Genomic DNA, 27330 nt, shown 5'->3' on the forward strand with positions numbered 1-27330 from the left:
TAGGGTACCTCTAACTCTTGAAGATTTCTGCATCCTCAACATCCTTACCCTTGTCACTACAAACATCACACACCCTTTCCTGCAATTGCGCTTAGCCTGCATAGCGGTGACCATCCTCACTGATGTGTGAAAATTTGGATGCCCAAATTTCTACTGCAGTAACTGATTATGTTTCTTCTATTTGTTAATTACTGAAAAAAATTATTTATTATTTCCTAAGGTAAACACTGAAACTAATATACTGTAGCCTTCACCATTTAAACAAAATGCGGAAACAAGAAACTGAACAAGAAAGAAATACACAACACATCTACAAAGTTATTTTTGGGCAAATGTCCCCGGAAAAACCCAGTGTGGGAAAACCGGTGCAGTAGTTGAGGGTTTTATTATTATGCAATAGTAATTTCTGAATACAATCTCTGGATGCCTCCTGGCTATCCAGTACAGAGAATATCACTGATAGAGAGATAAGTGAGATTACCTCACACTATCACTAGAGATCTGACTGATCCAGCCACTGAATGAATGGCCCTTGGCTGCCTCTGCGTAGTCACTGCGTCAGCCCAATGTCACAACCTCTAGGAACTACGTCACCCCTTCTGTTGATCGATTTGCTGCCCAAGAACTTTGATTTTCACCTCTCGGTCTCACACCTTGGCTTCTGGCCTCTGGAATCGATTCCTCCACCAAATTTTCGGACCTCCTCAAGGCTCTCTGCTGCCTCTGCGTCAGCCTATGCTGCCTCTGCGTGGCCCTGCGTCAGCCTCTTCTGGCTTTGTGTTGCCTCTTTTGGATCTCTCTCTGCCTCCTCTGCTGAGTATTCCCGGATCAGGAGAAATCTCCAACTGGAACTATCCCTGCCCCTCATTGTAAAAGCTCACTTCGAATTTCTCACCCGCAGCTACTTTGCTTAAGAAATTCGATCTTCTGAACTCTACTTGATGTGTTCTCCAAGTGCCCCTCAAGCCTCTTCTTATATCTTTCTATTGGATAACCAACGACCCATATTAACTTCTAATCAATGGCTTAGATCATTTTGGCTTGATCCTCGTCTTCTTCTAGAAGTTTCACCCACAGTTAGATTAATACCCTTTAATTATTTTAATTTCCTAAGTTTAGACTTAGGGTCTCATTAAAAACAATTAATTATTTTAATAAAACTGTCTCCGAGTGGAATTTCCCAAAACGATTTCTGGGTATTGGAGAATGCATGTGTCTAAGCCTCCCTGCAAATTTTGAGACTTAGAGCACATTCGATGCTACTAGAAATCAACACTCCCTCTTAGCGAGGAATGTGCTCTATCAATGCAACCTGTTGAAGCATGACTCTGTTCTGTAACATATTCTTCTGAGTTACTGATGTTTGACATTCTCTCCACCAACTACTGTGCAAATGCCGCATCTGGATTCTGTATTGCTGTTGACCCTGCCATTGTCAACATTGCATATGTACTGCAACTCCCTCTCAATTTTGCATCCGTGCTGCTACTCTAGCTATGCGCTGCTCAGTCTCTGGCGCTTCTAGCCACTGCAACTGTCACTCAGGCACTCCTCTGCACCAACTGACACTGGTCCATGCTGCTACTTCTAATCTGGGCTCTTGTAGAAAAAAATTTATCCGAGAGGTGGACTCCTCAAGGATCCTGCCCAACTGCAGTCCTTTCAAACTACAACTCTAGATCTCCCCACCTCCCTCTTGGAGATGCCCATGCTGTCATGGCGAACTCCTCCTCGATCTTCGCGGCTGCAACCTTTAGATCATGCTTCTCATCTTTGTCCTTCTTCCTGAGAAGACACTGTGTTGCATACTGACCGAATTCAGCACACACCTGAAGCATTTGATCTTCGAAACATCTTTCTTCTTCTTCTATTGCTCTTGCTGCCCCTTGGATGTGAGAGTTGCATTCTCTTCCTCCTCCTTGGGCTTCGACCCAATGCTGTTGTTTCCATCAAGTTTACACTTAACCAAGTCTCTCCTCAGCTCCTCTTGCTTAAGAGTTGCCCACATTCCATCCCAGTCTGGCAAGGTCGCCCTGCTCAGGACGCTGTGGACAAAAACTTGCCACTCCTCAGAAACTGAATTCAGGGCCAGTCTTACCATCTTGGAACCTTGAGGTGTTGACCCCATAGCTGCCAGCTCATTTCGGGTCTCCTAAAGCTTAGTAAGGAACGAATCAATGCATTCCCCTTCTGCATTTGCATAGATCTCATCTTTTGCTCCAAGTACATCTTTCGTTGCTCGAAAGATCTCTGAAATAGCGTCGACAAAGCATCCCACATCTCCTTGGCAGTGTCTCTGCTAGTGATGTGACAAACTATATGATCCTTCACTCCGTCGAGGATCATTCTCTTGGTCTTCGACATTTCTCCCTTGTACGTTTTGAGCAGATCTGGATTCGTGGGCTTAGCTACCACGCTGTCGACGTAGATCTCGAGAAAATGCTCATCCAGAAGGCATGACATCCTTGCCTTCCAGATCACATAGTTGGATGCACCATCTAACCTATCTTGATCTCTCAATACACTGGTTGCCATCTCTGCCAATCGAAAAAGTCGAATGACCTCCTCTCTCCTGCTACTGCTTAACAAATGAGAATTCGAATTCCCTGGCTAGGAATTCTCTGAGGAAGAAATTCCCTCAAGTGTCTCTCTTCTTCCTTCTGACGTCTTTTTGCCTAGCAACTACTTGCAGAAAACTGCGTCCCACCAGAAACCCCTCTTAGCTGAAGCTTTTGCTGCGCTACTCCCTCTACCGCTGACAAATTGCGATCTGGAAATCCTACGTCCTTGTTGACTCACTCAGAGAGAGATTTACAATGAAAATCTTGCCCTCTTGGCCTGAACTGCGCACTCCCTCTAAGGATTCGATTTGCTGCTTATGCAGTACTTCGACTTCCCTTCTTTCTTCAGTGCTGGGTTCTTCCAACACTGCTCTCTTGTTTCACCTGCAGCTCTAATACCATGTGAAAATTTGGATGCCCAAATTTCTATTGCAGCAACTGATTATGTTTCTTCTATTTGTTAATTACTAAACAAAATTATTTACTGTTTCCTATAGTAAACACCGAAACTAATACACTGCAGCCTTCACCATTTAAATAAAATGCAGAAACAAGAAACTGAACAAGAAAGAAATACACAACACATCTACACAGTTATTTTTGGACAAATGTCCCCGGAAAAACCCAGTGTGGGAAAACTGGTGCAGCAGCTGAGGGTTTTATTATTATGCAGTAGTAATTTATGAATACAATCTCTAGATGCCCTCCTGGCTATCCAGTACAGAGAATATCACTGACAGAGAGATAAGTGAGATTACCTCACACTATCACTAGAGATCTGACTGATCTAGCCACTAAATGAACGACCCCTGGCTGCCTCTGCGTAGTCACTGTGTCAGCCCAGCGTCACAGCCTCTAGGGACTACGTCACCCCTTTTGCTGATCGATTTGCTGCCCAGGAACTTCGATTTTCACCTCTCGGTCTCACACCTCGGCTTCTGGCCTCTGAAATCGATTCCTTTAGCAAATTTTTGGACCTCCTCAAGGATTTGCGCTGCCTTTGTGTCAGCCTACGTTGCCTCTACATGGTCCTGCGTTAGCCTCTTCTGGCTCTACGCTGCCTCTCCTGGATCTATCTCTGCCTCCTGTGCTGAGTATTCCTGGATCAGGAGAAATCCCCAACCAGAACTATCCTTGCCCCTCACTGCAAAAGCTCACTTTGAATTTCTCACTGGCAGGTGGTCTGCTTAAGAAATTTGATCTTCTGAACTCTACTTGATGTGTTCTCCAAGTGCCCCTCAAGCTTCTTCTTATATCTTTCTGTTGGACAACCAACGACCTACATTAACTTCTAATCAATGACTTAGATCATTTTGGCTTGATCCTCGTCTTCTTCTAGAAGTTTCACCCACAATTAGATTAATACCCTTTAATTATTTTAATTTCCTAAGTTTAGACTTAGGGTCCCACTAAAAATAATTAATTATTTTAATAAAACTGCCTCCGGGTGGAATTTCCCAAAATGATTTCTGGGTATTGGAGAATGCATGTGTCTAAGCCTCCCTGCAAATTTTGAGACTTAGAGGACATCCGATGCTACCAGATATCAACATGATGTAGGCTTCTTCTTTCCTTGCATAATTCTCTTTTCCCCACTATTATCCAGGCACTCAATAGCCTTGTCATAACAATCTACTTTGGTCCTGTGAAGGTACAACCAATCCATTCCCAAAAGCATACTATTTGATCCGAGTGGCAGTACATTCAAATGTGCTGCTGTAGGCATACGATTCAGCTCGAACGCACAAGATCTTACCTAGTGATGAACTCTCTTCTTAGTACCTGTAGCCAACTGCACCAACCAAGACTCTGCATGCACTTCTTTTCTCAAGCCACACTTATCCACTAGGTTAGGATTAACATAACTATAATTAGATCTAGGGTCAATCAAAATAGAAACAACTCGACCACAAATCTTACCTTCCATCTCAATAATGGACGCTCGATGATCTGCTTGTTTTTGTCCATAGTTGCATAAATCTGAGGAATGCTCTGACCAATATTTCCAACCGTTTGTGCCTCCTGAGCACTATAGATTTGAGGCCTACCACCCTGGTACAATGGACAATCCTTCTTGCGATGATCTTTGCCACATATCCAACACTGCAATGGTCCCCTACCATCACCTCTGTTCTGCTACTCTCTAGGCTGCGACCCATGTCCCTTCTCAACTGCATTGAACTTCTTGTAAGGAACCACATTTTCTTTCTCACCTGCATCCTGAGGTCTTCCCTGCTTCGGTGGCCACTTCCCTTTAATTTTCTCATTCCCTTTCAAGTCACGCTTAGGCTCAACTTTGCGCTTTGACTGCTCATAACAATGCTTTAGCTTCCTGATGGCTTCCTCCAATGATCTAGGCTCATCAAACTCAATCCGGTCTCTATATGCTGCTGACAACCCACTGATGAATCTCTGAATCTTAGCCTTCTCATCCTTGAGATAAGGCACATACCTCAACAGCTCCAGGAACCTGCTAGTATACTCATCATCTGTCATAGAACCCATCTGTAGCTCATAAAACTCCTTAGCTCTATCATCATAATACCTCTCAGATAAGTACTTCTTCTTGAAGAGTCTCTTGAACTCATCCCAAATCAACTCTTCTTCCCGAATACCCTTGACATTCTTCACATATTCCCACCAAATATCTTCTTTCCCTTTCAGACTGAAGGCAACTATCTTGGGTTTCATGTCCTCTGAATAACTGTGCAATCTTAAGAACTTCTTCATCCCAAGCAACCATGCCTCTGAATCTTCTAACTTCTTCATCTCTCCATCAAATGTAGGCGGCTTGACTTTCTTAAACGCCTCAGGTAAGTACTCACCCCTCCTATAAGGATGATGACAATGATGACTGTGATGATATCTCCTAGATGAGGAATTAGAATGATGCCCATACATACCAGTCCTCCTGCCAGGTGTATCCAGTGATCTGCCACCTCTAATTGTATCCCCTCTATCCAACCTGTATTCGGACCGAGACCTGCTACCATAGGCGCTATTAGTTTTCTCTTCCTGCTCTTCACTGATCCTCAACTGTCCTTGTCTTTGCAATTTTGACAAACTTCGAAGAATCGCTGCATCGACCTCTACCTGTTTCTTTTGAGCCCTTGCAAGTCTTTCTTGAGCCTTAACCAACCTGTCATTGTCCGCTTTGCAACTTCTGATCTCTACCCTCAAACTCCTCAATGTATCTACTATACCAGGAGAATGCTTTCCTCCTTGCTGCCCAACTGATCTGTAGGGAGAGTCATGGGAACTGTAGTCTACCATTTTGCTTGTCATCTTTGATTCTCTTCTTCTTGCAAGTGTACCATGTTAGATAAACCAAATAGATACCAAAATCAAAACCATACCTTATTGATGTTCAGGGAAGGATTATCTCATTTGCAAAATCAGTCCACATTAGCGTGATACATGTATAATTATAACCATATCAATATAACAACATCATGCATGACCATACCAACTGTACACCATGACCCCATGCATGACAACCATAACCATGACAACATCAGACTTTACCCAAAGAGAGCATAACCCGCTCTGATACCACCCTGTAACCGCCTCCTCCCACATTTACCCACTTTCACCGGTTTGCCCAGGGTAAACATGAGTTGAGGGTCACTATGATAAGACTCAACCTCCTATATGACCTTAAGGAAATGGAGTCGACAACTTAAGACCTTACTAACTTCCTCAGGTGCTACAGGACCTCTAGGAGAAACCCAACCCCTCCAAGTGTCCAACCCCTGAGATAACTCTCTTTTTCACTGACTTAGAGCCCCAACCGCTCCCTTGCCAAGGCATGCAAGCGATAGTAGTCCTCCAATCGCACCGATAAGCCTGCCTCCATGTGACTGTGGACTTTTCCAGTCAGTTCTATGCTAGTGACCCCAAATTCTGAGCCACTTTTTCAGGGCCAGGACTCAGGCCTCTGCCCAGAACTTAGTGAAACTTCTAGAAATGATAAATGACAGAAACAAAGCTTATGAACCAAAACTTGAACCAGGACTTGACCTGACCTCTCCCAACCAGGACTGACATTCCGTCAAACACATGGTGAACATGCAACCTATAGGTCATGAATGCAACTTTGAACATAACGATCTAAAAACTTATTTGAGAATAAACAAGAAGGAACAATGCCTTCTTACAATAGCTGTCACAACACCAATTAGGTCTTGCATTCATTATCCAACTAAGTTGCACGAAATGCCGAAATGTTTCGGAGTTTCCGAAACGGGTACGTTTAGAAACATCACCTTCCAAAAATGGAAACATTGGCTGAAACGCCATATATGTTTATATATATCTAAAAATATATTTATAAATAAGTGAATAACACATTATCTTGCAAGAAAATAGAGAATAAGACCCATAGATGACAATAAAGGAAAACCAAGTCTATATTAACTCTCATAGATGATTACATAATGGTCGAGTTTCGGTCGAGTTTCGGAGTTTTGGGTACGAGTACGTCCCGAAACGTCGGGTTCCTAGAAGTTTCGTGCAACGTAGTTATCCAAACATTCATTAATAGAAATGTGTTAAGAGCCATACTTAGATCTATCAATTAACCATGCTTATAACCAGCATATAACCAGATAAATAACAATGAGAGAACAATCATTAAAGCCACATAATAACAAGTACATTTACTCATCAAAAGCAAGAGGAACTTAGCTCTTATTAACCATATGCAAAATCCAACCAAGTCAGGGACTTCCACGTACCACCCAACCATAGATTGGGCTGAACCAAATCTTTCTTTTAGCCAATCACCCCCGTGCCATATTCCAAGCATGAATGTGGGATCTCATGGGATAAAACCATCCATAAACAACCAAGGGAATCCAAAGGTTAAACCACCTCCACCCTCACCATACCATGATCTCACCTAAACCGGTCCCGAGATCACAAAACCAAATTGAGCTTGGATGCCTCAGAATTCCTTCACCATCCCTTGAGGAATTTTCCTGTCTCCACCCACCTGTTGAGGGCTTCCCGGAGAAAACCATCTCCACCCCCAACCCTTGGAATTTTCCTAAGACCACCTTACCTGGATCCAAAACCTTCCAGCAATCCATAGATCAACCGAGAAGGAGTCCCATTACAACATGGCTATCCGAAAATGGCAAGGCAAGGCTGAAACCACTATCAAAACCCGACAAAATACATGCCACCGACAACAAAGAAACCAAAATACACACATGCATATGCCATGCATGCCAAAACCAACTAGGAAACCATACATGCAATCTGTTACCTGCAAGTATTCCTGCTGAAGCTGCTTGATCCAACCTTTCCTTGCTTGATCCTTGCTTTCCTTTGCTTTCCTTGTCCTTCCTTTGCTTGCTTGCTTTTCCTTCTCCTCTTGGTGCTCTTCTCCTCTTTGAGACTAACTCCAAAACTAAACTGACAAAAGGCTACCAACTGATGCTTTGATGTCTTTTTATTATTGATGCCTCTAATTTCTTCATTTTTCCATTATTTTCCTTCAATTTCCTCCTCACATGCAACCTGTGACCTTTCACCTCCATTTTCTCCTAATTTCCTTTATTTTCATAAATAAAATGCCAATTAATGCCTCTTTGCCTTTTCAAAGCCTTTGCCATTGCCTTTGCCAATTTCCCCTTAGCCATAAACACAACAAGTGATGCCCACTAGGATATTTTTCCCAACATTAAGCTTGGAATAAGTGTCCCATGACCTTGGTCTTATTTTGCCTTTATTAATTTTTTTACATGAACTTTTAACTTAGGGCTGTTACATCATCTTCATGATAACACACACACACACACACGCACACACACACACACACACACACACAATTTCCTTGGAAACCTCGCAGGATCCCTCTCCCCCCCTCTCCTCCTCCTTGGAATATCTTGACCATTTTTCGACTATTACACAAGGCCTCCCATTGGTGATGTGCCTTACGTAGATGGTTCAACCTATTGAGCCAACCTTTGAGGCTTCTATCTATCTAGCTATCTATATATGGATTAAGTCCACTACAAACTAAGTCATCAATTCCACTTTGCTAAGAGAATTGTCCGCAATTTTTGTTGATGATGCATCTTTTCCAACTTATGCCACAATATTTTGTGAGCTACGGGTTGGATGGATTGACTCATGATAATAATGGGAGAAGATCATTTATTGAAATGAGACTACGTGCAATAGAAATTTCCTCCTAGTTGGAGAATGAACTAATTGTAGACTGTTGTGGAATATGTGTAGAAGAGTTGATTTTCTATCCTTGGGAAAAGATGAATCATGACACATGGGCATGTGGAGAAGCATGTAATTGGATTTGCATCATGGTTAGACTGAGTGAAGCAATGTTTGAAGAGGAGTGCTACGTTTTGGGCTTGCTTCTTGGACGGGCACTAAAGTGTGGAATCAATGGAGGCGCTGTTGTGGGTTGATAAAAATGACCATTGGAATAGATAAATAGTTTTGAATTTGTGGAGATTAACAATGGCTTGTTATTTAGAGCGGAAGATGAGGTGAGTTGGTCTTTCTCATTGTCCTTCAAAACCTTGTGGGGGCTGTAATATCCATTATATTGTGCCGTTGTGTCAAACTAGTAGGGTTTGCCAAAAATCATGTCACTACAATCCAAAGGTTTAGCATGATAGTCAGTTGTATTAATAAAAGCTTGGATGAGTGACAGGTTTTGATGAACCAACTTTCTTAACCCATCCAATAATATGTGGTTTTTGATGTTGTTGCCATGGAGAAAGAGTGAGTTTATCGATTGTTGAGAAATGGGGATCTTTTGGTTGCCATTCTTCTTCATCAACTATTTGAGCTTTTGCTCAAGTTAGAAATTGTGAGTGAAGAGAGTTTCCCTCTTACGGGTAATGCAAATTGTGGCCATGAGAAACTAGTGAAGAGTTGGAGTGGTTCTTGTCATTGGGATTGTTGGAAAATGTAACTAGGTTTGGTCTTCATAATTATCTTTGTACTTGTATCAATATGTATTTCATGTAAATGCAAAAGGAAGAAAAATAAATTTATATTATTATTATTTCTTTAGTCAAGCATTTTCTTCATGCTTCTAGGGTTTATTGAGTCAAAAGAAAATTTGTCATGTCTCAATCTATTATACTTGAGTCAAGTCCCATTTGGACTTTTGTAAGAAAGAGGAAAAATAATTTCATTTGAGTCAAAATTACCTCAAGAAGCCAAGTTGACCTTGCCCAGGAAAAGACACCTATTCGATTCCCTTTGAATAAGTATAAATAAAGGACAGTTCGAGCTCATTTGGAGACAATATTTTCACATTGGTTGATCATCTAACCTTCTACAATAGAGCTAAAAAGAGATGAAGTCAAGAAGAGAAAGGGAAGGCTGAAGTCTGATCTTTCTAAAGGCTCACACATGTCAAAGAGGAGTCTGTTATGAACTCGCACATGTGGATACTCTACCAGGACAAGTCTTTTGTTGGTAAAATCGAAGTTTGCTATTGATGCTGAATTTGTTGATGGACTTATTGCTAGAAGAATATATTGAAGGAGGGCTTGACTTGGCGTCTTGGCGTCTTGGAGGTTGGAGTCTTGTCTTGGTCTTGGGTCTTGGATATCTCACTTTGATCTAATTCTATAAGAAGATAATTTTTTTGGGTTTTCCCCCTTGTGGGGTTTTTGCCTTGGCTTGGAGCCTACATCTTTGTGTTCTTGTCTCTTGTGATCTTTTTGTTTTTGTACTTTTGGTAATTGCTTGATGAATGAAGAAAACATAAAAATCTAATAAAAAAGGCAACAAATTCACAAGTAATTATCAAGTAAGAGGAATCAACCCTAATCTACAAGACTTTTGATTTCTCAACAGGAATTAGGTTCTCAGCCTCTTGTTGCTATTCCTCAATGCCATTTTTTTCCTGTTACTTGGTATGGTTCAACAAAGAGAGTTTTGGCCTTTTGGCTTGTAAGGCACAACATTCATCATTGGAATCATAGTAGCAAGATTTGAATATGAAAAGGAATTCGTATATGATTCTTTATGGAAAAGATACATAACAAATATGCAATATGGCTTCACTATAAAAGTATACATTTCATGGCTACAAACTATGCATTTTGTTCCAAATTTTAGAGTAATTTCATCCTCAAGAATTCCCATTAAATCAGAAAAATAATTTGTCTCTCGAAAATTTTGTGTTGGGCTGTTTATTTTTTGGGTTTATGAGTCTGTTGGTATCAAATACATGATTAATATCATCAAAGACAATAAAAAGGAAGTTGACGGTACGGTATTTGTACTCTATGGAAAATTAATCAAATTCATACTATTGCCGATTTACATACAACAAAGGCCCATATGGTTGAATGTTGCTAATATGGTTGTCTCTTGATTGTAAACAATAATGATTGAGAGAGAAGCCAAAGAAAAGTCGTGTGTTTGATAATGTTGCGATGACTATTTAATGAATTAATAAGCTTTAGGCAACTTAGCTTTGATTTTGGAATCTAGTTGAAGGGCATGATTCATTGAAGAAATTGGGAAGAGTTCTAGCTCTTTTTTGGTGTGGATAATTAAACCACAGATTAACTTAATGGAAGGGTATCTTCAAGATCCTTTATCTTAAGTTTGGTGTAAAATTGATCTCAAGGATTCAGTTGATAGTTTGTTTAAGGATTTGTCCGAGTTGCAACCACTTTGCCAACATTGAATTATGTACCTTAATGGGTAGACCCTTAAGTAGTAGGAGACAATTTTAAAGGGGGTTTTATTTGTATCCAGCATGTCAGACACATGTTTGACATGTTTGGCACGTGTCCTTAACGGGACATGTCCATCAAGGGGGGCATATCTGTATGCATTATGTCAAACACACATCCAACATGTTTGGAATGTATTATAAAACAATACACATGCCAAACATGTGTTGGAAATGCACCCTACATGTGTCCAACAACAAAGTGCAAAAAAAGCAAGTTAGAACTCTTAAAATGTGATTTTTCTGATGAAGACGTGTGGGATGCATTTTTTATGATATAGGTTTGGACAAAGGTCTTGAGTTGACATTAACCAACTTGGATTTTAATGAACCAGTTAAACTTCGATGATGGTGATCCTCTTGAGGGGTCATCCTCCACACTAACAAATGCATATCTTGGATTGGATATAAAGGAGGACAAGGAGTAGGAAGATGGAGGAGAGAACAATGACAATGGTGGTGATTTTGATGATTTTGACATGGAGGAGGACTCCTAATAATGATGAGCTATGAGATTCTTCCATCTACTAGTGTCTACCTTATTTTATATTTTCCATTGGCATTCCTACCTATAGTATCAGTGACTTAGTATCTGTTACCATAAAATCTAGCAAGCCTTGGAGAGGGAAACCCTACAAGAACAAAGCTAGACAAAGTGCTAACAATGGGGTAGAGGCCCAATGTCACCTTAATGAAAACCCCCTGCTCTTTATGTACTTTCACCGATGGGAGGAGTCCCAGTAGGAAGGAGATCACTTAGAATAGATAGACTAGGTACAAGGCACGAAGTTATCAAGCTAGAGCTCATTAGAAAGAGAGGCTCAATAAAGGTACAAGGCTTCAAATAAGCAAATCACTTTAAGAAAAGCCCTAAAAAAGAAGGCACAAGACCTAGGGGTTTGAGGTTTCTCGATGGTGATAGGTATTCACAAGGTCAAGGCCTAGGAGACTTCAACAAGACCTAGGGGTTTGAGGTTTCTCTATGGTGATAGGTATTCACAAGGTCAAGGCCTAGGAGTAAAGGCTTCTTATGATCTACTTCAACAAGTACTAAGCCCATATAACCTTCAAGGAAGTCCTCAAATTGAGGGGAAAATAACTAGGGTTTCCCTCTTGGAGCAACACGTAGGGCAAGATATTTTATGGATGAAATTTGAGTGGATGCCCCCCAAACTTGGAGAATAGTTAGCCTAGACCCTAAGCTTGATGTTTAAGCTCTCAAATCACCGAATAGCCTTCTCACTAAAATTTCGCTCCAAGCCCTAGGTTTTCTCCCTAGCCTTAAAAGGATTGATTCTAAGGGAGAAGATTATGGTGAAAATTTAGAATTTATCACTAGTGACTTGGACTGGTGCCTTGTCCTTTAGGCACATATGGAGTCAAGGATGGAATAGGTAAGTTAGATCCTTTTTAAGGAGGCTAAAAATTAATGCCCCAGGTATCAGTGTTGTGAAAATCGCGATTAAGAAAAATCGTGATTTTTTCCAAAATGAAAAAATCATGAAAAAATCGTAAAAATCGTGGATGCTCTAGATATTAAAAAAATTGAAAAAAATGTTTTTTTTTTGTATTTTTTTAATGTTGCCAATTGTTTGTCGATTTTTATGAGTTTTCCTTTTTTGGACCCTTGCCGATTTTATCTCGATCGCGATTTTCGCAACATTGCTAAGTATCAACTTTTAACATTTACCCACTTCAAAAGAAAATGGAGTTTGATGGAGACATTAAAGATTTCCTCCACTAGGAACATTCATTACATGTAATACAATGAATAACATATGCAATACTCAACTAGATAGCCTTTCAAAATTAATTTTCAACAATTAGGGCACAAAATAACATAACCTAGAAGCAACAATTCCATACATTAGACAATTTCAAGATAGAAAATATTCAACAATAAGCACTTACAAGACAACATGTAGTATATCCATCCATTATCCAAAGAAGTAGCTCCAAAGACAATAAAAATAACTTCCAAATATCGAAATGCATCCAATAGATCTCCAATAGCCAAGAAGGAACAAGTGTGAAAATCCTCTAAGAGGTCAAATTCCAAGTGTGATGATGATGAGAGACTCAAATGAGGTCTCTTTTATTTATACATGTCTAATCAAGTCTAATTTTAGCCTAAAGCCCCTCTTAGTTGTCAAATTATGGGTAATAACTAGTTGTGATTACAAGCCAACCAGTAGTCAATGTGAAATCATAAAGATTAACCCACAAGAGGGATGAATGCTGACATCATCATTGCATAGGCCTCTTTGAGGAATGCGTTGAGCTCCCTTGGTGCCAAACTGAGTCAAGAGGACTCCAAAAATCATCCTCTAGGGTTGGCCCCTAGGTATCCATGCAAATCATCATGTGGACCCCAATTTTGTGTTTGGGGCACAAAATGGGTTTCATGTGTCTCCTGGTGATCAAATAGCCTAATTCTGCTCCAACATTAAGGTCTCAGAGTATGGTGTTGGTCCTCCCATGTCTCAAAGGGGTCTCATTTGGGCCTCGGATCAACTGCCAAACCATCAGTGCACTGTAAGTTGACTGGGGCACGCTAGTCCAAGTGTATCATCTCGAGAATAATGTGGGACAAAGCACAGACTACTGGAGTTGCTGTAGGTGCCCATGGAGTGGATTGATGCTTTGCAAGTGATAGGAGTCCCATGGCTCTCAATGCTTCACCTGTAGGGTGTCATATACTCCTATAGTGGCTTAGGTCCCAATAAGTTGCCCAATCCATGATGAAACCACCTGCCAATCACACATAATGTGCAGTGCTGCATCTTCACCATTAGATAACATTAATCATTTGTGCATCTAAGTGAACCAAGCTTGTTAATCAAGGGAAAATTGAGACTTCATATAGGGCTTCCCTTCCAAATTTGGGATTTTGATCCCGTAGTAGTCTTACCTCCCTAGGTGGGAGTGGCTAATAAATGGTCCTATTAGGTGTTCCTAGCCCATAAAGGGAAATACATGTCCCTCGTACATCCTTCAATTAATAGGTGGCATATGAATGATGATGAAATGGATGGGGACAAAGGGGTCTTAAGTCCAAATGCCATGGGTACAAGGATAGCAATAATGAGGGAAGTCCATATATTGGGTATATAGATGCAAGGAGGGAGAAAGCATGGATACATGAGTTACTCCAGTCTTTTTTTTCCACCTTTCTTTATTTTCCTTTTGCCTTTTCTTGATTTTTCTTTGTAATATTACTCAGGGCTCTAGGAAATAAGAGCATGCTCTGAATGATGCATAACAGTTATTACTGCCTTAGGGTGAGGCAATTCATTGCCCACCATGGGTTGGGATGTGCATGGGTTACTTTATGATGTGAGAGGCACGCATGGGCCCAAGGAATCAGGGTGATGGCCATGATAAGGGGTAGAGCTCATGGGGATTTTTCCCACATGCTATATTAAATGTCCTGACCATATTTTGCATTTTATGATTTTCTTTTTCTTTTGTTTCTTGCGTGTGGCCATGATATGCTTTTAACTTTCTTTTAACTGCATCAACCTCCAGGGCAACGTTTCCAAGCCTGGCCCAAATATGTGGATAAGGGGAGGGGGTTTGCGAGTGCCCTGTGGACCTAGTGGTTATGTGGACCCAAAGAAAGGAAATAGTGAAATAGGGCTTGTAATGTGCTAAGGAGAGTGGAAACTATGGAATGGGAAAACAGGGCCACGCTACCAAAATCAGGGTTTCCCAAGTAGTGCCCTTCCTATAGCCATAGGCCAATAGGGGAGATCCCACAGGACTAGGATTGAGGATTAACCCCCCATTTAAGGTGAGAGAACAAAACCACGGTCAAAGGCCTTCTTCCAAGTCACCAAATAATCCATGCCCAAATGAAAAAAAGCATAAACACTTGATTGCACAATGAAAAACATAGCTTTTGGGTCGGATTGTCCACCTTCTAATGTATGCTCTTGACAAATGGGCGAGGAAACATGAAACCGATGCAGGGAGCGAAGATAAAGTGGCACATCACATCGGCTACAAGGTGGCTGTCAAAGGGTTGTTGGCTGTCTATTGGAAGAAGATGCATAGGAGAAAAACTCTCCTAGGGGTCCTCACTTTTGGTGGGTAACAATATCTATGTAACACATTTTGATTTTGATGACATCAAATGACTTAATGAAAACACTGTAGTGTATGGTTATAACTTCTAAACTTCTATTTTATGACATGTGTATTATATTCTAATTTCTTGTGTGTTTCATCATCAGTGATGTAGTGACTAGTTGTATCAATATTTAGTAAATGTTCTAGTATATATTTCATTTTTGTATTTGTAGTTTGTAATTTATATATATATATATGTATGTTTCGGTCCTCAAGGGACTGCTCAAACTCAACAAGAAGGTTCAAAGCCATTACAACAATGCTCATCATGCCAATTGTGGGAATTGAACCAGGTGGCCCAACCACCTGAGATAAACCCAATTGATCTTTTCCATTGTTAATTTCTGAAACTAGCCCTTAGCAATAGGTTCCTAGCAGATTTTATCTCTATTGAATAAAAGCATTATTTAGTTATTAACATAAACAAAACCTACTTGGGCTCCCTTCCTAGGAAAATAGCCCACTAAGAAATTTATAAATACAAAATACCTTGGATCTGATCCAGTTGATCAAGCCCTAGCCTTGGCTGATCTGGATCTCTTTGCTGCACCCTTGCACCTTCCTAGGATCCGGAACACTTGAATGGAAGTCCTTTTGCACTCAATCACTGAGATCTCCTCTCATGTCTTTTGCTCACTATGTGGCATGTTTTTCTCCTTTCCTTAGCCTTGCTTTTATAACTTCTAATTGAGCTAAACCCCTAACCCTAATCTCCAAAGTGATTGATGGTTGAGATTAGATCTCGCCTCACTTGAGATCAACAGTTGAGATTAAAATATGATTCACTATAGTAAATTATTCTTTTCCATAGTTTTTTTATCAAAAGTCCTTAGTTTCTTTATCAATAGCCAACATAATTAATTATGTGCTTTTCCTACATTAGACGTAGACTAAGTTACAAAAGCAACTTACTCAATACTTGAAAAAGTATCCCAAAGAGACTTTGGGTGACTTCTGCATGCCTAGACACTTAGGCCTATGGAGAACTACCTGCCCGAGCCACAATCATCAACACCTATGTCCTGTTTCTGGGTCAACATGTCTCATGTCTGATGCTCATATCCATATATCTTCCGCGTCTCATGTCTCCGTGTCATGTGACAGTTGAACTGCTTGTGGATGATAGCCATGAAGGCATCCCAATTGTCTATTGAAGGTTGATTTGTGGTTGCAACTTGCAAGTCATTAATGGGGATGCTTAGCATATTCTTTGCCAGATTTTATCGCTGTTTTAGCCATCACAAGAATAGAAAATTACTATTAGATGGCATACTGTGTTACATGGAGTTACCCTGCCCCTTACAAAATATATTCTCAGTGTTGTTTTTCAATATATTATAAATACATTGATGTTTAGAGTTGCTGGAAATAATTGTAGCTGTCACTATCTGATCATTGTGCATCTATAATATGTATGGTTCATGGATGCTATTTAGCTTACAGTTTCAGCCTGCCATGCAACATGTGTTATGCAATTTTCATTGTCTACTGCTACCCACATATATATATATATATATATATATATATATATATATATATATATATATATATATGCTGTTCCCCAAATATGCTTTAGTAAAATATATGGTTGCTTTGATTGAAATTTGAATCTCTGATGGTGCCTTAAATATTTTCTCATCTGTTTGTTATATGTACAATTTTGACACTCGTATCTATCAAAGTCACTTGCTTTGCTGAATATTTCATTTCTATCAATTAGCCTGATATTTCATGTCTACTCTGATCTCAGGTCTCTCAAAGCGACTGTTTTGGACTATAATCTGTGTATTGTCCTCTCTGAAACAGTTCATTTTGATTCAGAGTTGCCACATTTCAAGACAAAGGATGGAGTATACAGAGATCCATCGGGCAATGGGCGTGTTGTGTCATCACCTTTGATGTGGGTAGAAGCTCTTGACCTCATACTGAACAAATTGAAGAAGGCAAATTTAAAGTTTGATAAAATCAGGGCTATTTCTGGAAGTGGGCAGCAGCACGGGAGTGTTTATTGGAGAAAGGGTGCCCTGGAATCCATTCTAAAAGGAGTGAATCCAAAAGATCCTTTGGCTGTCCAGCTTCAGGATGCTTTCTCCACGAATGAATCACCTATTTGGATGGACAGTAGTACAACATCACAGTGCAGAGAAATTGAGAAGGCTGTTGGCGGAGCACTTGAATTGGCTTTACTTACTGGTTCTTGTGCACATGAAAGATACACAGGACCTCAGATACGGAAATTATATCAGACACAAAAGGATGTCTATGATAACACTGAAAGAATTTCTCTTGTAAGTTCTTTCATGGCATCCCTTTTTATTGGTGGCTATGCCAATATTGATGAAACCGATGGAGCAGGGATGAATTTGATGGATCTAAGGGAAAGAACTTGGTCGAAGGAAGCCATAGAGGTTTGTTGAGTCTGAACAAAATATCATGGCACTTATGGGACGACTAGAATGAATGCACTAATTATAGAAATGAGTAGGCCATGTTATTGAGCATGTTGTAACTTGCCAATAGTCAAAATTGTAAATTTAGCAGGCACGACATAGAACTCAATACCCAAAAGTGGGTGCCTCCCAACATAGGGATTCTAGAGTCTATTACCATGGGAAGATTAAGTTTACAATGATTAATAACAACATTATCTGTTTCCCAGGCCACTGCTCCAAACTTGGAAGAGAAACTTGGACCATTGGCTCCATCATATGCTATTGCTGGTAATTTGAGCTCATATTTTGTAGACAGGTAAAGTTAAAGCTCTCACATCTGCACATTTAATTAACATTTACCGCCAGCTTTAGTTTTCAACAAGGCTACAGGAATTTCTAGGATTTTGTTCACTCACGTTATCTATTCATATTCTTTTGAGTTATGATTCACTGCATTTTTAATGTTATTCGGTTATTTAGGGTCAGTTCAGATACTTTTTAATGAAGATTGTTCTAATTTGTTCTTATTGGAGGTTGTGGATGCCAATTGGAAGTTTTTATCTTCTTCATGTTTGTTTGACTTTATCCACACAATGATTTCGAAAGTGATAACTTCTTTTCTTGCCTTGAAATGATGTACTGTGTTTTTTTTTTCTTTTATAATAAATCCAAAGCATGCTTTATTTTTGGTTTGATAACATTTGTCTTTAATATTTTTCAGAACTTCCCTGCAGCTATAACATATTTATCAAGTTGCATGAGTAATTCCTGTTTATCTTATCCATATGAGTTACAACTTACCCATTCATTTTTATGCATTTACAGTTTGAAACGAACTGGCAAACAATAAGGTTGTTACAGATCAGAAATTTCAGAAGTGATACTATGAAATTTTAAGGCGTCACTTGTAAACTTGTCTCTGTATTGAATCTTTTGATTCACCCTCTTCAAACCTGATATTTCAAGGGTACTGTTAAATGTTCAAAATTTCAGCATCACGAAACAAATATGTTTTGTGTCTATATCTATACAAAGGACTGTAGAGTACCTTCCCCTCATGTAGTTTTCATTGCCTGCATAAGTGTTTGGAGTCTGGACCATCGTTGGGCCTATCCCATAGCCATTCAATCTCTACTTCCTCATTTCCCTTATAAATATAGAGCATTCACCTGTTGAATGTCATGCTGAGCTACCCTTTGTTATATTGGGTGTTGAGATCTTTCTCCTAAGCATACTTGATTTCCAAAACTAGATCTCCAAATGTACCTATACAGAGCTATCTTCCTCTAGTTTAGTTAGTACTTACCACCAGAACCATAGAATACAGAACCTTGGGTATTTAGAATATACAAGTTGTTATAACTAAAATCTGATATCAGTTCTGTTATGAGCTGCTGTTATGATCCTAATGTTACTGACAGATTCTAATTTTATTGCAGCAGATTATAATTATATTACTATAATAGCTTTAACATAGATGGTTACAGATAAACATTAAGTTCAGCAGACTATAGTGGTTTACCAGCAGTTCCATATTTATTCAACTCATCTACTCTAGCACAGTTCACTCAGCAGTTCATGTAGATCATGCAATGGGATAACAACTGCCAGGAACTGCTATGCTAGAAAACTCATTGATAAAAGATAACGAAGAGCACCTCAGCAGTGATAAGACAAGAAAGAAATTCTCCAGAGGAGGTATGGATTCCAACTCAGGCCCAGAATACGCAAAAGCAATATGGACTACCTCAAGAAAAACAAAATCTCCATGGCTCCTATGAATCTTAAGGGCTCATTTAGAGTTTGCTGTCTCCCTCTTATTGGTGGCCCTTTGCATGTGGAATAAATGGTTTCCACATTAAGCTCCCCTAGTGCCATTATCTATAATGTTTCTTTACGTTTGACCCAATGATTTTTGTATTTGGGATAAACACTATAATATTTTCTATAAATTTGAATCAATGCCCCTTAGCTATCCTATTCTAATGTAATATCCCCCCTGGGGAGATTACCCTTGGCGTGCAATTTTGAGCTAGGGTTTTCAATAAACCATGAAGGAATTGTATTTCATAACAGTAGTGCAATATTCATCAATCTATGAAACGGTGATACTCTTTATTGAATACATTAGTATAGCAAAGTACCCAAGCAACTGTAGATTCCACAACAAACCATTATGAAATAGGACTGATTCAACAGGTAATTAATAGATTTACAATGGTCAACAACCTCGCAACAGGGATATCAAATCGACATGATTTCTAGGCTACAGATTGTATCTGTCCCCTTGCTGCCACAAAATCATATCAGCACCCTTATTAAACTTGCGTCCTCCTGATCGCGCCCCCTCTGGTCACTCGCAGCATCAGAAAATTAGTCTTCCAACCCTTTTCTGCCTCAAAAAAGTGGATGCCAGCCTTCTGCTATCTAAGAAAGTAATCTCTAGCCCTTCGCTGCCTCAGGAAGATATCTACTGCCCAGATGGCAGAAAGTCAATCCACTGCCTTAGGAAGACCTTCACTTCTCTAGAAAACAAGTCCGCAGCCTCAGGAAGACCTTCACTGCCCTAGAAAACCAGTGCGCAGGCTCAGGAAGACTTTCCCCAGAGAGGTAATTCACTGCCACAGATGGATAAGTCACAGCCCTTTGCTGCCTGAGAAAATTATACGCAGGCAGAATTTGGTCCTGTAGCAAGAAGGATAGGAGGATTGGCTAGGGTGGAATCTTTCACCACGGAAACCAATCAGAAAAAAGGGGTCTTAAAACCCTCCAAGAGCCTCAGCCCAAAATCAAGAAAGAATAACAATCCATGATGATCATAATGACTCTCCTCCCTTCCTTTTATAGATTTTCTTTGGGGCTTTTCCCTCTTAAATTCAATTTTGAGTGACTAGCAAGTTTCCCTCCATTTGCCCCAAATTTAACTTTTATTATTCAATGTTACTAAATAATAATTCCCCCCTTTTCAAATGACTATATCCTACAGAGTTAAATAGGCTACTACATCCTCCCTTGGGCAATTAATTTGAAGAGGAAATTACAGAGTCCCCTTCCCGACATTGCTTGTCTTCAAGCAATTGCAGATTCGGGTGCTGCAAGATTTGTTCTCCTTGCCTCGTGGCATCCTCTTCTACCTTATTCTTGAAATCTCCTTTTATTCTAGCTCAATGTGTACTCAAAGCCCCTATCAGAAGGTCTTGTTGGGGGAATCGCTCCAAAAACTTGGTCATACTTATTTAGTAAAAACTGAATATCTGCCTGATACTGTTGGCAGCTATTTGACGACTTCTGAGTTGTAATTAGAAATTCCGCTGTGCAAGCTACATCTCCATGCCTAAATATAGCCTCCATTCTCTTAGCTGATACAATTTGAGGAGCACCATTGGACATACCTCGAGGAGCACAATTGGACATACCCCTCAACACTACCTTATTGCCACTAGAGGCCTTGAATTCCATCTCCATTACCTGGTAGTGCATTGAGAACTTCCCCAACAAGTACAACCATTGTACCCCCTGTTACTACTCAAACTAGTGTTAGTTTTTGTAGCATCAGATGTGTTCTAGCCGCAAAATTTGGTGGAGAGGCTAGAATACATGTATTCTCCAAAACCCGTAAATCATTTCTGGAAATTCCACCTAGAGACGACTTAATTAAAATAATTAATATTTTTTAATGGTTCCTAAGTCTAAACTTAGGAAAACTGATTAATTAAAGGGTATTAATTAAGTTATGGTGAGAATCTTCTAGAGGAAGACATGGATTGAGTTCTAATTAATCTTAGCCATCGATTATGTTTTAATCTTGGCCGTTGATGTCTCAACGAGAGATTATAAGAAGAAATTCGATGGGGGTTGGAGAACACACTTTGAGCCACTGGCAGTTCGAATTTATTGGCAAATCGAACTCCAGAGTAGCAATGTTGAGTTGCCGGAGAGAGAGCTAGTGAGCTCAAAGCAGTGAGAGAGGGGCAGGGATAGTAAGGCCGGAGGGAGATTTTCCAGTTCGGTGAGTGCATAGGAGAGAGGCAGTGAGTGCCACAGAGAGGCAACACAGAGTAGAGAGGCAATGCAGTGCTTCAGAGGGGAATCTGTGTTTTGCTGGGGAGCAGCAGTTATGTGGTGCCAGAAGCCGGAGTGGGAGCCCGAAGGCCAGGAGAATCGATCTTCCAGACAACAGTTGATTAGTTAGCGAGAGAGACGCTGGTATGAGTTGTGGGACGCAACACTGCGTAGGCTGACGCAGGGACTGCGCAGAGGCAGCAGAGAGTAGCTCATTTTGGGCCAAGGTTAGTGTCGGATCGCTAGTGGGAGTGAGATTTTTCTCACTAGACTTTCTGTTGGTCATTTCTGTGTATGGATTGCTAGATTTGAGCATCCATAATTTTGTACTCAGATTTACTACTGCATAATAATAAAACACTCAGTTGTTGCACCGGTTTTCCCAAGTGTTTTTTCGGGGACATTGGTCCAAAAATAACTATGTATTTGTGTGTGTATGCATCTGTTCTTCCAACATTATTTTTCTTTTGCAGTATTGTATTTGTGAAGGCTGCAGTGTATTAGTTTCGATATTTACCGTAGGATGCAGTAAATAATTTGCTCAGTTCATTTAACAAATAGAAGAAACTTAATCAGTTGCTACAGTAGGATTCTGGATTTAAGAATTTTCACATGGTATCAGAGCGCAGATCATAAGTCGGAGAGCTCAGTAGCAAAGGGAAGAGGAATTTTGAAACTCTGTGTAGGCAGCAGTTCGAAACCCTCAGAGGCAGTGCAATTCCTTTGGCCAGGAGGGTCGATTTTTGAGGAAAAATTTATTTCTCTGAGAGAGTTGACAGAGAATAAATTTTCCAGATCAAAGATTACCAGAGGCAAAGGGAGCAACAATATTTTCCTTGCAGAGAAGATCTTCAGTTGGGACACAGTTATTTTGCAGTAGTTTGCTAGTGCAAAATAGCATCAAGAGGAAGAAAGAGCACACACTGAGGGAATTCTTTTCTTAGGGAACTTCTAGTCCAAAAGTTTGATTTTTCCCAGCAGAGAAATAGTAGTTGTGAGCAGATTTGCCCACTCCAGCAGGGAGTGCATAGAGCCAGTCAGCAGCTGTGCAGAGGAGAAGAGGAGTTCGACTTTTTGCAGAGATGGCATCAATAGGGCTGAGAGATTAGGATCGGTTGGATGGAGCCTCCAACTATGTGATTTGGAAGGCAAGAATTTTGTATCTTCTAGATGAATACGATCTCGAAGCCTACATCGATAGCGTGGTAGCTGTAATCGCAGATGCAGATCCTCTAGAGGCCTACAAGCAGGAGATGGTGAAAGCAAAGAGGCTGATTCTCAATGGGGTTCGAGATCACGTGGTGTCTCACATAGCTGGCAAAGATATTGCCCGACAGATGTGGGAAGCTCTTGCTATGCTATACGAGGGATCTTCCGAGCAGCGGAAGATGTATCTTGAGGAGAAGCTGAGATGCACAAGGATGCAGAAAGGGGAGCGCATAGACCCCTTCCTCACTAGGCTTCAGGATATCCGAGACTAGCTGTCTGCAGTAGGGTCAGCGCCCCAACCTACAAAATTGGTGCGGTTATCTCTAAACAACGTTTCTGAAGAATGGCAGGTCTTCGTCCAGAGTATTCTGGGTAGAGAAAAGTTGCCAGATTGGGATTGAATGTGGGCTGATCTGTAGCAGGAGGAGATGAGGCGAGATTTGGTGAAGAGCACCATCAATGGTACCAGCAGTAGCAGTGGGACGAAGCAAGTGAAGGAAGAAGAAAATGTGGCCCTCGCATCAAAGGGGCAGCAGGAGCAGCGCAGGAGGAAGGACATTTCCAAGGTGAAATGCTTCAGATGTGGTGAGCTTGGCCACTACAACACTCAATGTCCTCTCAGAAAGAAGGACAAGGAGGAGAAGCAAGATCAGCAGGCTGCATTCGCGGAGATCAACAGACTGTCCTCCAGATTGGAGGAAGAGTTTGCCATGATCACCGATATACCTCCAAGAGTGAGGTGGGGTGATTTGGTTTTGTAGCCCCAAAGAGCTACAAGATGGGTAGGATTCTTGAGGAGGTCCACCTCATGAATCAATACCTTGCTACGGGAGCCCATAGCATGCAGTAGTAGGATGGATCAGTGGCAGTTGGTGCAGTCAGGTGCCGGAGTGACATATGTAGTAGCTAGTAGCGGTCTGATACTAAGTAGCGCAAAGCAAAGTTGGAAGCAATGTAGTTGGCACAATGCAGAGTCAGTGGTAGCGTAGAGGCTTCAGCGATAGCACAAAGTCTAGCAATAGTCAGGACTTGGATGACAAATGCATCATACTGACCACAGTTGGTTTAGTATTTTGGATGCTTTTCAGTTGTAGCAGTAGCAGATGAACAGTTCAGCAGTAGCACAGATGCAGCATATATCAGAGTTGCGTAGTAGTTAATGGGCAACATCAGCCAGACATTAGCAGCGTGACAAGAGGTGGTGCAAAGACAGGGTATTGCTTCAGTGGGTTTTAGCGCTAGAATCCTAGAACACATTCCTCGCTAAGAGGGAGTGTTAGTTTTTTGTAACATCAGATGTGTTCTAGCCATGAAATTTGGTGGAGAGGCTAGAATACATGTATTCTCCAAAACCAGAAATCTTTTTTGGAAATTCCACCTAGAGACGACTTAATTAAAATAATTAATCTTTTTTTAATGGTTCATAAGTCTAAACTTAGGAAAACTGATTAATTAAAGGGTATTAATTAAGTCATGGTGAGAATCTTCTAGAAGAAGACATGGATCAAGTTCTAGTTAATCTTAGTCATCGATTATGTTTTAATCTTGGCCATTGATGTCTCAACGAGAGATTATAAGAAGAAATTCGATGGGGGTTGGAGAACACACTTTGAGCCACCAACAGTTCGAATTTACTGGCAGATCGAACTCCAGAGTAGCAACGCTGAGTTGCCAGAGAGAGAGCTAGTGAGCTCAAAGTAGTGAGAGAGGGGCAGGGATAGTAAGGTCGGAGGGAGATTTTCCAGTCTAGTGAGTGCATAGCAGAGAGGCAGCGCAATGCTTCAGAGGGGAATCTGTATTTTGCTGGGGAGAAGTAGTGATTTAGTGCCAGAAGCTGGAGTGGGAGCCTGGAGGCCAGGAGAATCGATCTTCCAGACAACAACTGATTAGTTAGCGAGAGAGACGCTAGTCCGAGTTGTGGGACGTAGCACTGCGTAGGCTGACGCAGGGACTGCGCAGAGGCAGCAGAGAGCAACTCATCTTGAGCCAAGGTCAGTGTCGGATCGCCAGTGGGAGTGAGATTTTTCTCACTAGACTTTCTGTCAGTCATTTCTCTGTATGGATTGCTAGATTTGAGCATCCATAGTTTTGTACTCAGATTTACTACTGCATAATAATAAAACCCTCAGCTGCTGCACCGATTTTCCCAAGTTGGGTTTTTTCGGGGACATTGGTCCAAAAATAACTGTGTATTTGTGTGTGTGTGCATCTATTCTTCCAGCATTATTTTTCTTCTGCAGTATTGTATTTGTGAAGGTTGCAGTGTATTAGTTTTGATATTTACCGTAGGATGCAGTAAATAATTTGTTCAGTTCATTTAATAAATAGAAGAAACTTAATCAGTTGCTGCAGTAGGATTCCGGATTTCGTAATCTTCATAACTAGCAAGGGTCCTAGGAAGGGATCCTATAGAGCAACTACTAGGTCAAGGGGAAACAATGGAGCAATAGCCCAATGTCACCTCAGCTATGGCTCCTTGCTCTTTACGGACTTTCACCGATGGGAGGAGACCCAGTATAAGAGGAATCACAATGACGAACGGATCAATGATCAATCTAGGGAGAGAAATGATCCTTGAGCTAGGGCTTCCAATATCTCAGGATTCCACCGTCGGATGGTGCTCAAAGTTGGAGGACCCCTTGAGAAGACCCCAGCGCAGTTGTGGACCAATTTCCAAGGTGTTTGGTTGGCTACAAAAGATTTTGTGTGATGCTCTACGAGACCTTTTGGGGTTAGGCCTAGAATTGGGAAAAGTAAAGAAAATAAATGCTATTTTGATCACCAAAGTGATACGAGGATCAGTGCCTTATTGCTTAGGCTTAATGGAGTCAAGATATACATAGATCATGAAATTTTGTGAGCTAAGGAGCCCTAATTGATCTTTGCTAGCCTCTCCAAGGGAAGCAACTATATCAATAGAGATTTATACTTCAAATTTGCGAAGGAGACAGTTTTGAGGGTTTAACCTAAGAGGTGCCTTTAGGAACATTCGCCCAATCCCACAAAGGTCAATGCATGCATTTAATCACTTATTCAAGTTTCCAAAAGACTTTTGCGTTACATTTAACCCATACAAGAATAAAGATAACAACATACATGCAGTTAACCAGTAAGATAACAAGAATAACATCAAAATTTCGTCTTACATGAGAGAGAGAGTATATCCATTTATCAACTTCGCATTAGAGAAGCTCCAAAGACAATAGCGAAATCCAAACATCATAGTGCATCAACAAGTAAAAACTTGCATCACCTAGCTTCCAACTACACCTTTGACCCCCAACTTCGATCCTGCAACTTGACACCGTTGCTTCGCCCCGCAATTTTGACTTTGTAGCTACTGTAGAAATCCTAAGACAGTTCTTCAAGAGGTCTTTCTTGAGCAATATGATGTTTCCCAAGAGCAACGAAGTCAAATCAGAATATTTGCTCTCCCAGCAACTTGATCACTTGCAATTCGGGCCTGCAATTTTGGCCTTCTTGGAAGCTGCAAAAAAACTAGATTTCACATGTGTGAGAGAGAGATAGAGCCCAAAAACAAACTTTTCTTCTTTTCTTGGATTCTCCTTGGCTTCTAGACTTTCACTCTTCCTTTCTTGCTTCTTCTAGCTTTAGATCAAACTTGTTCTTGAGAGATCGAACTTGTGAGTGAGTGAGTGCCAAATGAGGTCGAATCTGCTTCTATTTATAGCCTTTCCAAGGGGTCGAATTCCCTCCTTTAGGCTGACTTGTACTTTGGAGGTTTCCAGGACCTTCTAGACTCAAAATAAATTCTTTTACAAGGTACATCTTGCCCAGAAGGGTCTTATAATCATGATGTTGACTCTCTTGACTCATGACAATATATCCTATGACCTAACAAACCCTAGAAGCATGAAGAACATGATTTTACCTAGAAGACCATCAATAAGGAGCATGAAACCCATGCTTTAAAATAATAACTTTTTCTTTTCTTCTTTTGTTTGTTACATAAGATACATATTGAAATGAGTACAATAACAATTATGAAGACTGAAACTAGTTACATTTCCAACATAACAGACATACAACGGTCAACAACCTCCCAACAGGGATATCAAATCAACATGATTTCTAGGCCATAGACTGTATCTGTACCCTTGCTGCCACAAAATCATATCAGCACCCTTATTAACCCTTGTGTCTTCCCGATCGTGGCCCCTCTGGTCACTCACAGCCTCAGAAA

General features: G+C 40.6%; 1 protein-coding gene across 2 annotated transcripts in view; it reads left to right on the forward strand.

The window, feature by feature from the left end:
- The window catches only part of XK-2 (xylulose kinase-2), a 43321-nt gene that overhangs the window by 8998 nt on the left and 6993 nt on the right, over positions 1-27330 (forward strand). For both annotated transcript variants that reach the window (XM_089418212.1, XM_089418210.1), the window contains 2 exons: positions 17174-17831; positions 18083-18171. In XM_089418212.1, coding sequence (XP_089274338.1) covers positions 17174-17831; positions 18083-18171 — 747 coding nt within the window. The remainder of the gene's footprint in view (positions 1-17173; positions 17832-18082; positions 18172-27330) is intronic.

The sequence above is a fragment of the Pinus tabuliformis genome, chromosome 6 (assembly GCF_031772625.1).
Source record: "Pinus tabuliformis cultivar Carrire ecotype Pingquan chromosome 6, CPIR1, whole genome shotgun sequence".
Taxonomy (NCBI): Eukaryota; Viridiplantae; Streptophyta; class Pinopsida; order Pinales; family Pinaceae; genus Pinus; species Pinus tabuliformis.